Raw genomic sequence first — 10,395 nt, 5'->3', positions numbered from 1 at the left:
CTTGCCTCGGCCTCCCAAGTGCTGGGATTACAGGCTTGAGCCACCACGCCCGGCCTAAAAACCAAGCAGTTTCTATAGCCTAATAAGTAAGCACAGCTGGAAGGCAAAACAGATCCTCCAAAATTAAGACTCCTATTTTTATACTAGACCCTGGATCCCAAGAAGAGGGAATCAGCTCATCTCCCATTGGCATCGTACCTGTCAGTGGGGGAAGGGAACATTTCCATATCTTGTAGGTGGCCAAGAGCACACTTCACTGATTCAAATGTGCAAAAAACCGAGTATCCCCCCATAGCTGCCATTAGCCATGCCTAAATCTACATTTCCTAACTAGTTATTACATATCTAAATGCTCTCACAATGTGAAGTAATTTCTGATATCCTGGAAAGTAATTTCTGATATCCTGGTTTTATCCTGGTAAAACCATCAGATAATGCAATGCAAAATGGAACAGAGCCTTGGACTTAGAGAGGGATCTATCTACTTCCAATTCCTGAGGTTTCCGGAAGAAAACAGACGTTTTTCCCAAAATGCCTATTGTGGCACCTCCTCTGTTTTTTCCAAGGACTTCCAGGCTGTTAGAGCTTGAACATCTGCAATTAATTAAGCCAACTTTTGGGCCAGGCACAGTGGCTCATACCTGTAATCCCAGCACTTTGGGAGGCCGAGGCAGGCGGATCACTTGAGGTCAAGAATTCAAGACCAGCCTGGCCAACATGGTGAAACCCCATCTCTACTAAAAATAGAAAAATTAGCCGAGTGTGGTGGTAGGTGTCTGTAATCCCTGCTACTCAGGAGGCTGAGGCAGGAGAATCGCTTGATCTCAGGAGATGGAGGTTGCAGTGAGCCAAGACTGCACCACTACACTCTAGCCTGAGTTACAGAACAACACTCCATCTCAAAAAAATAAAAATAAAATAAAATAACAATAATAGTTAAGTCAACTTTTAACCATGATGCTCTTTAAAAAAAAAAAAAAAAAATTTATTTAATTCTCTTATTACTTGGCTTTAGCCATGCCACACTGCCAATATTTCTGACTTTTGAACTTTACTAACATAACCTCCCAGGCAAAACCAATAAGCTTTTTTGTTTTTGTTTTTTGTTTTGTTTTGTTTTGTTTTTTGAGACAGAGTCTCCCTCTGCCACCCAGGCTGGAGTGCAATGGCCAAACTCAGCTCACTGCAACCTCCACCTCCTGAAACCAATAAGCTTTAACTAAGGTTATTAACCTAACCACACGTGTACAAGGTATTTTCAAAAGGTGGCAAACAGTTTTACAAAATCTAGAATCTTCAAAAGTAGCTCAGAGAAAGGAAAATCCAAAATGCTTCTTGGAGGGGAAGAGAACCAACAAATGTTCACACAGATATCAAATCACAAAGGACTCATTTCCTATGCCAGAAATTGAAGCCTGAACTTGGGCTGCCACTGCGAGACAGCAAAGCCCAGCTACTGAGCTACAGCACTGAGCAGGCTCCATTGGAGTCTCCCAGAAGAAGCCTCCAGCAGCCATTTTGAGCTTGCAAAGGTTTTAACTGTTCAAGATCATTTTAGGGTTAACTGTAACAAAATTTCTAAATTTCTGTATGCTGGATGGTAGAAACCAAGAAAAAATACTGCTACATGGCTACAAGGTCAAGCTCCCAAGAACATAAAACAAGAGGGAAACTTTATCCGTTATTTTGTTGTTTGTTTCAGGGACTTCTTTTTTGTTTCTTTTTGTTTGCTTGTTTGTTTTTTTGAGACAGAATCTCTCCTTTCTCCTGGGCTGGAGTGCAGTGGCACGATCTCGGCTCACTGCATCCTCTGCCTCCCTAGTTCAAGCAATTCTCCCTGCCTCAACCTCCTGAGTAGCTGAAACTACAGGCACCCACCACCACTCTGGCTAATTTTTATATTTTTAGTGGAGATGAGGTTTCACCATGTTGGCCAGACTAGTCTTGAACTCCTGACCTCAGGTGATCCACCTGCCTAAGTCTCCCAAAGTGCTGGGATTATAGGTGTGAGCCTCCATGCCCAGTCTGTTTCAGGGACTTCTGACCAGAAGTTTCAACATGTGATATCTGGACAACATGGTAACCCATAGTAACAGAAAAGATAAGAAAGAGACAAAGAAAGAGACAGAGAAAAAAGCATTGCCTATGGTGGAGCAGGAAAGGTGAAGAACTCAGGAAAGTCAGAGAAGGACCCATGCATTGCAGTGAATCAAAAGTTTAGGTGACCGCTTGTTGGTTGTGAAAGAATCTTTTTTGGCAGTTCCATCTGCTCTCAAGTTTCCCACCTTAGGGAGGAAAAAGCTCCCCATGTTCCACGATCCTGTACTCGCCTAATTCTGTCAGCCACAGCCATTAGCAAAAAGTGCAAGGTAGATTCATCCAAAGACAAGGCCAGGTGCGGTGGCTCATGCGTGTAATCCCAGCACTTTGGGAGGCGGAGGTGGGTGGATCAGCTGAGGTCAGGAGTTTGAGATCAGCCTGGCCAACATTAAATCCTGTCTCTACTAAAAATACAAAAATTATCTGGGTGCAGTGGTGGGCGCCTACAATCCCAGCTGCTCAGGAGGCTGAGGCAGGAGAATCGCTTGAACCTGGGAGGCGGAGGTTGCAGTGAGCCAAGATCTCACCATTGCACTCCAGCCTGGGTGACAGGAGTGAGACTCTGTCTCAAAACAAACGAACAAACAAACAAACAAACAAACATAAAACAAAAAAACCCACAAAGGCAACAGTGGTTAACATTCTATAATGCCAGATCTAATCTTAGCTGAGAGGGACTTTACTGAGAGGGGCCTCTAACCCCCTAAATCTTAGGAAAGACTCTAACTTTTCGAAGTTGCGCCTCAAACACAAGTTTTGTCAAGTGTTCTTGCCTTTTATTAAAAGGGACTTTTTATCTTATCTGTCTTAGGAGAAACTCTAACTCCACTCAATCCCATTCTTTACCTGGGTACGCCACCACGTACAAAGTTAGCCAATTGGTGATTCCGTCTGTTTCCTTTGGGTTGGGGGTTCCCTTAGTATCATCCCTTTGTGATTCACTGAAAAGAAGCTTCCAGAAATTGTCCCAATCCGGAACCAAAGAGTGGGTTCTTGGATCTCGTACAAGAAATAATTTAGAGCCAGGGGTGGTGGCTTCTGCCTGTAACTCCAGCAATTTGGGAGGCAGAGGCAGGAGAATCACTTGAGGTCAGGAGTTCGAGACCAGTCTGGCCAACATGGTGAAACCCCATCTTTACTAAAAATACAAAAATTAGCCGGGCATAGTGGTGCGTGCCTGTAATCTCAGCTAATCCAGAGGTTGAGGCAGGAGACTCTCTTGAACCCAGGAGGCAGAGGTTACAGTGAGCCAAGAGGGCGCCACCACACTGCAGCCTGGGTGACAGAGTGGGACTCTGTCTAAAAGAAAAAAAAAAAAGAAAAGAAAGAATTTTGGGTAAGTCTGCAGTGCAAAGCAAAAACAAATTTATTAGGAAAGTAAAGGAATAAAAGAATAGCTACTCCGTAGGCAGAGCAGCAGTGTGGGCCGCTCAACTAAAGATACTTACAATTATTTCTTGATTATTTGCTAACCAAGGGGTGGATTATTAATGAGTTTTACAAGAAAGGGGTGGGCAATTCCCAAAATTGAGTGTTTCTCTTCTTTTTAGACCACGTAAGGTAACTTTCTGATGTCGCCATGGCATTCGTTAACTGTCTTGGCGCTGATGGGAATGTCTTTCACATGCTAATGCATTATAATTAGCGTGTAACGATCTGTGAGGACAATCAGAGGTCACTTTCATTCTCATCTTGGTTTTGGTGGTTTTTTATGGCTTCTTTACTGCAAACTGTTTTATCAGCAAGGTCTTTGTGAACTGCATCTTGTACCAATCTGCTATTTACCCTGTGACTTAGAATGTCTGACCTCATGGAATAGGAGTCCCATAGGTTTCAGCCCCATTTTACCCAGCACCTGTTCCAGATGCAGTTGCTCTGGTTCAAATGCCTCTGACATGGCCACAGAGTGCTGGAATGTGGCTGGTCTGAACTGCAATGTGCTGGAAAGGTAAAATACAAGGGTACATTCAAAGATTTAGCTTCAAAAATGTATATGCTTTATTAACCATTATATACTAATCACATAGTAAAGCAATAATATTTTGGATATATTGGACTGATTAAATTGTTACAATCAATTCTACCTGTTATTCCACCTGTTTCTTTTTTATTTTGAGACAGAGTCGCTCTGTCGCCAGACTGGAGTGCTGTGGTACGATCTCAGCTCCCTGCATTCTCTGCCTCCCGGGATCAAACAATTCTCCTGTCTCAGCCTCCCTAGCAGCTGGGATTGCAAGTGCCTGTCACCACGTCCAGCTAATTTTTCTATTTTTGGTAGAGCTGGGATTTCGCCTTGTCAGCCAGGCTGGTCTCGAACCCCTGACCTCAGGTCTTTCACCACCTGGGCCTCTCAAAGCACTGGGATTACAGGTGTGAGCCACTGGGCCTGGCCCCACCTTTTCTTTTACTTTTAACATTTGGCTACTAGAAAATTCAAAATTTACATGTAGCTCATATTTTACTGCAGAGGATTGCCTCGTTTTTGAAATCTCAGGCTGCCTGCATGTATTAGTCCATTTTCACACTGCTGTAAACAAATACCTCACACTGCGTAATTTTTTTTAAGTGGTTTAATTGAATCATAGTCCTTCATGACTGAAAAATCCTCAGGAAAATTACAGTCATGACCATGACAGAAGGTGAAGGGAAAGCAAGGCACATCTCACATGGTGGAAAATCAGAGAGAACCGGGAAGCGGGGGAGGAGGGACATGCCACATTTTTAAACCATCAGGTATCTTGAGAGCTCCCTTACTATCACAAGAACAGCATGAGGATAATCCACCCCAGTGATCCAAGCACCTCCTACCCGGTCCCTGCCCTGACAGGTGGGAATTAAATTTTTTTTTTTTCTTTGAGATGGCGTCTCGTTCTGTCGCCCAGGCTGGAGTGCAATGGTACTATCTCAGCTCACTGCAACCTCCACCTACTGGGTTCAAGCGATTCTCCTTGAACAGGCTACCGAGTAGCTGGGACTACAGGCGCTCGCCGCCACTCCTGGCTAATTTTTGTATTTTTAGTAGAGACAGGGCTTCATCATATTGGCCAGGCCGGTCCGAAACTCCGGAACTGGTGATCCGCCCGCCTCGGCCTCCGGAAGTGCTGGGATTACAGGCTGAGCCACCGCTCAGAGATTGGAATTACAATTTGAGATTAGATTTTGGTGGAGCCACAGAGTCAAACCATATCACTGCAAAGGATCCGCAGCAAGGAAGGTCATAAAATCCGAAATTTTAAAATAATTGTCATTATATTATTTCAATTTATGAATAACTATATTATATATCATTTATAAATGCGTATGACGTTATACACAAGGTTAAATGCAAATATCCTCTGGTGTTGGCCTGGCTCAGATCAGGGAAGAAGCCCTGCCTGTAAAGAGTGCAGCTTAGGCTGTTACTTTTGCTTCATTCAGCCCAGTGTCTGATCAAATACTATGTCACTCAGGGCGTGACGGGTGGGGTCTGAAACCTTATCCAATCACGGACCGTATGTTAGAAACTGTACAATCAGGCATGCAGCTGGAGAGAACAGGACGCCTCCCTAATTTTACCGGTCCTTTTGTGTTTCTCTGTATCCAGAGCTCCAGTTCTCTTCGCTGCTCTGCGTCCTCGCTCCCAGAGGTCAAGCCTCTGTGGCCTTGTGTCCTGCAGGCATCCGCAGATTTATGGCTAAAAGACCGGGATCCCCTGGAAACCCAGAAATGGTGAGTGCTGGGTCTGTCATCGTGAGAGAGGAGTGGGGGCTGGTTGGAACCGGCTGAAAGTGGCTGTAACAGGACCCAAACTTCCTCACAGTCAGCTCCAGAGTCTGAAGACCCAAATCTTCCTTGGCCCAGTTCGGCTGTTAGTCCCCTCAAACCGTAAGATGCTGCCTGGGCCAGCGGCTGGGACCCTGGGAGTTCTGTCTTTCTCCTCTGCAGTGGCTTTGCTCTGGGCTGGAGTCCTCTCTGGGCAGCTCTGCACTCCCAGCGCCTCATCTCACCCAGATTGTACAGGGATGGGAAAGTCATCAGGGGAGAATCCAGACTCAGGGTGCAGGATTTATAATTGGTAAGAGCTGTAGTCCCTGGGGTCCCTAGTTCCTCATTTTTCCTTTTAGAGATGTATGGGAGTCACTGTATAAACATTAGAGAATTTAATCAAAGTGTGATTCAAGAATCATAGAGCTGGCTGGGCGCGGTGACTCGCGCCTGTAATCCCAGTACTTTGGGAGGCCGAGGCGGGCGGATCACGAGGTCAGGAGTTCGAGACCAGCCTGACCAACATGGTGAAACCCCATCTCTACTAAAAATACAAAAATTAGCTATGTGCGATGGCACGCGCCTGTAGTCCCAGCTACTTGGTAGTCTGAGACAGGAGAATCGCTTAAACCTGGGAGGTACAGGTTGCAGTGAGCCGAGATGACATCACTGCACTCCAGTCTGCACATCACAGCAAGACTCTATTTCAAAAAAAAGAATCATAGAGTGCCCAGCTATGGCTTCTGGGTTGTGATCCATGGGAGAGACTTGAAGAAAAGTCTGTTATAAGTTGCATGATGAAGCAAACCAAATTCAATAATTGGCTTGGTACAGTTATTTAGTTTTTTTATTTGTAAGATCCAGGTGAAAATTTATTGGTTATGTCATCAGAGATTCATTGGCAGATTGTGGTTACCTAGGCCCGACTATTTTCTTCAAGATAGTAATTTCCAATAAATGCTTTTTTTTTGTTTTGTTTTGGAGGGGGAGTCTCGCTCAGTACTCTAGACTGGAGTACAGTGGTGCAATCTCACCTCTTTACAACCTCTGCCTCCTGGGTTCAAATGATTGTCCTGCCTCAGCCTCCCGAGTAGCTGGAATTACAGGTGCGGGCCACCAGGCCCAGCTAATTTTTGTATTTTTAATAGAGACGGGATTTCACCATGTTGTCCAGGTTGGTCTCAAACTTTTGGCCTCAGATGATCTGCGATCTGCCTGCCTCAGCCTCCCAACGGACTTGGGTTACAGGCGTGAGTCACTGCGCCTAATCAAATTTTTTTCTTTTACCTTTTATTTTAGGTTCAGGAGTGTATGTGCAAGTTTGTTATATAGGTAAAGTCATATCATGAAGTTTTAGTGTACAGATTATATTATCACTCAGGTGCTAAGCATAGTACTGAACAGATTTGTTTTCTGATTTTCTTCATCCTCCAACCCTCCACCCTGAACTGAGCTTCAGTGTCTGTTGTTCTCTTGTGTCCACATGTTCTCGTTATTTTGCTCCCACTTACAAGTGAAAACATAAAGTTTTTGATTTTCTGCTCCTGCACTAGTTTTCTAAAAATAAGTCTCCAGCTCCATCGACGTTGCTGCAAAGGACATGATGCTGTTCTTTGTTATAGCTGCATCATATTTCATGGTGTTTACATACCACATTTTCTTTATCCATTCTACCATTGAAGACATACAGGTTTATTTCTGATTTTTGCTATCGTGAATTGTTCTGTAATAAACATATGCATATGTGTGCCTTCATGGTAGAATAACTTACATTTATTGGGTGTATTCCCAATTGTGGGACTGGGAATGGTAATTCTGTTTTCAGGTTTTTGAAAAAATGCCAAACTGTTTTTCTCAATGCTTAAATAAATTTATACTCTCACAAGCAGCGTATAAGCATTCCATTTCTCTACAACCTCACAAGCATCAGTTTGGTTTTTTTTGGTTTTGTTTTTATTTGAATTATTTCTTTTTTCTTCATTAGTCTAGTGTTTTATCTATCTTATTGTTTTTACACAGAATCAACTTCTGGCTTCATGGACCTTTTTTGAGATGGAGTTTTGCTCTGTCACCCAGGCTGGAGTGCAGTGGCGTGATCTCAGCTCACTGCAACCTCCACTTCCATTTTCAAGTGACTCTCCTGGAATTACAGACATATGCCACCATGCCCAGCCAGTTTTTGTATTTTTAGTAGAGACGGGGTTTCACCATGTTGGCCAGGCTGATCTCCAACTCCTGACCTCTTGATTTGCCCACCTTGGACTGGAATTCCAGGAGTGAGCTGCAGCACATGGCCCGTTGAACTTTTTACAGTTATTTAGTTCTCAACCTTCTTCATTTCAGTTCTGATTTTGGTTATTTCTTGACTTTTGTGAGCCTTGAAGTTGGTTTGCTCTTTTGAAATTCTTTCAGTTGTAACATTAGATTTTTAAATTGAGATCTTTCTAACTTTTTGTTGTGGATGTTTAGTGATAAACATTTTGTTCTTAACACTGCCTTAGCTGTAACCCTGAGATTCTGGTATGTTGTATTTAATCTCTAATTAGTTTCAAAAATTTTATTTCAGCCTTAATTTCATTATTTACAAAATATCCATTTGGAAGCTGATTATTCAATTTTATGTAATTGTATCATTCCATATGCTTTTGTATTGAATTATTACTCTATATATTTTCTTTTTAAAATTAATGATAGAGAAACAGAAGAAATAAATCTGTTGTGCTCTTAATCTAAATGCTGAAAATTATTCAACACTTAGTACTAGCTCCTGGGGTGGTATGAAAATTAAATGACAAAATGTGTTATTCCCAGTAGCGTTCTGTGACATGCTCCTGAGCACGTAGTACCTGCTTAATAAACATTTTATTAGTACATGTGTACAGGTTTCCCAGGTGCAGACTTACTCAGACATTGCTGCCTTCTGTTTTCTCTGTAAACTTAAAAAACCCAACAAAAAATATAGTATTTCAGGGTGGAGATTGGTTATCTTTATTTGTACCAGAAGTGTTTGTATTGTGACAAATGTGGCGGGTGTAAGGGACTCTTTGCTGTGCCTGCTTTCTCTTGCTAATGCTAATAATGCGTCTGGGAAAGCACAATCAGCATTTACAGGGGACTTGTTGAAAAAGCCCATTCCTGGACCCTTTTGGATCCTGAAGAATCACTTTGCATAAAGTAGGGCCGAGATTACCAAGTAACTTATACACTTGAGGGATTCAAGATACATTCAGGAGAGTTTAGTTCAACCTTCGCATCAAAGGAAGGCTGCACTGCCTGCCCTGTTTCCATTTGGTAGGAGGAGGTCAGTGCAGTTCATGCTCCCATTACTGTAAAGAAGATTGCTGGTGTCTGACAGGGGAGGGCAGGGAAAAAGAAACTTATATTTTAATAGTTATGGAGAAGCTCATTGTTCTCCCATTGCTCTTAAATCTTTTCAGTTATAACCAACAAAAATTGGTGAATGTTTTCTTCAAGTCTCGGTCTTTCTGCCCGTGGGTGTGTGTGGTGGTAGCAGGTGAACAGATTGTGCTTTAAAGGCATACTCTTAAGATGCAGGTTTGATATGTCCAGGGCATCTTATCTGAAAATACATTTCAGAGAAAGAGGAGGAAAAGAAAACAACCACTTTTTTTCTCAGGTGAGCATGTCTCAGATAAAGAGCGGTGTCCCCTCTGCCTTTTGGAATGCCATCTGTTTGGAACTTGCAGATTTTTTACTTCTCTGCTTGTGCTGTTGATCCCTAATGAGTTTGTTTTAACTAATTTTTGTGATTTGTATGATAGTCAAGGGGTTCTGAAAAAAATATTTTTTTCTATATTCCTTAGCATTCTATACATTCTCTTCATCTTGGGTTCTTGTATACCATGCAGAATTCTCACTACAAATTTATGACCTGAAATATTTAAAATGTTCCCATTGTAGCTGTTGAACATGAGAAGGTGTGGATACTCAAGATTTCTACTGGGGAAACATAGTTGTCTTTGGATATTAGTGAAAAGTGAAACATGTCATGTTGAGGTTTCATCTGTGTGCTCTATTAATTCCATGCAGAACAGGATTTAGAATATGCTCATTTAAACAGAATGACATTTATTACCCAGAAAGTTCCGAAAAAACTATTAGGAGATACTTGCTTTCCAGGGTGCTAAACAAAGACTACTTAAAATTACTATTAAAAATTACACGACAGGGAAGTTTTCTGCACCTTCAACTTTGCATAAAACTGATGTTTCTTTATAATTAAATTTAGGCCAGGCACGGTGGCTCAGGCTTGTAATCTCAGCACTTTGGGAGGCCGAGGCAGGCAGATCACATGAGGTCAGGAGTTCGAGGCCAGCCTGGCCAACCCGATGAAACCTTGTCTCTGCTAAAAAAATACAAAAATTAGCCTAGCATGGTGCCATGTGCCTATAATCCCAACTACTCAGGAGGTTGAGACAGGAGGATTGCTTGAACTCAGGAGGTGAATGTTGCAGTGACCTGAGATTGCATCATTGCACTCTAGGCTGGGTAACAGAGCAAGACTCTATCTCAGAAAAGAATATATATATA

General features: G+C 42.6%; 1 protein-coding gene across 1 annotated transcript in view; it reads left to right on the top strand.

Moving 5' to 3' along the window:
• The first annotated feature begins 5,593 nt into the window (after positions 1-5,593).
• The window catches only part of LOC108526871 (putative zinc finger protein 735), a 16,072-nt gene continuing 11,270 nt past the window's right edge, over positions 5,594-10,395 (top strand). The window contains exons 1-2 of the mRNA XM_017867847.1: positions 5,594-5,808; positions 5,900-5,964. Of these exons, the coding sequence (XP_017723336.1) occupies positions 5,594-5,808; positions 5,900-5,964 (280 nt within the window). The remainder of the gene's footprint in view (positions 5,809-5,899; positions 5,965-10,395) is intronic.

The sequence above is a fragment of the Rhinopithecus bieti genome, unplaced genomic scaffold (genome assembly GCF_001698545.2).
Source record: "Rhinopithecus bieti isolate Rb0 unplaced genomic scaffold, ASM169854v2 scaffold_4653, whole genome shotgun sequence".
In the NCBI taxonomy this organism is placed as follows: Eukaryota; Metazoa; Chordata; class Mammalia; order Primates; family Cercopithecidae; genus Rhinopithecus; species Rhinopithecus bieti.
Note: the sequence above shows the minus strand (reverse complement) of the source record. Positions and strands in the feature narration are given on the sequence as shown.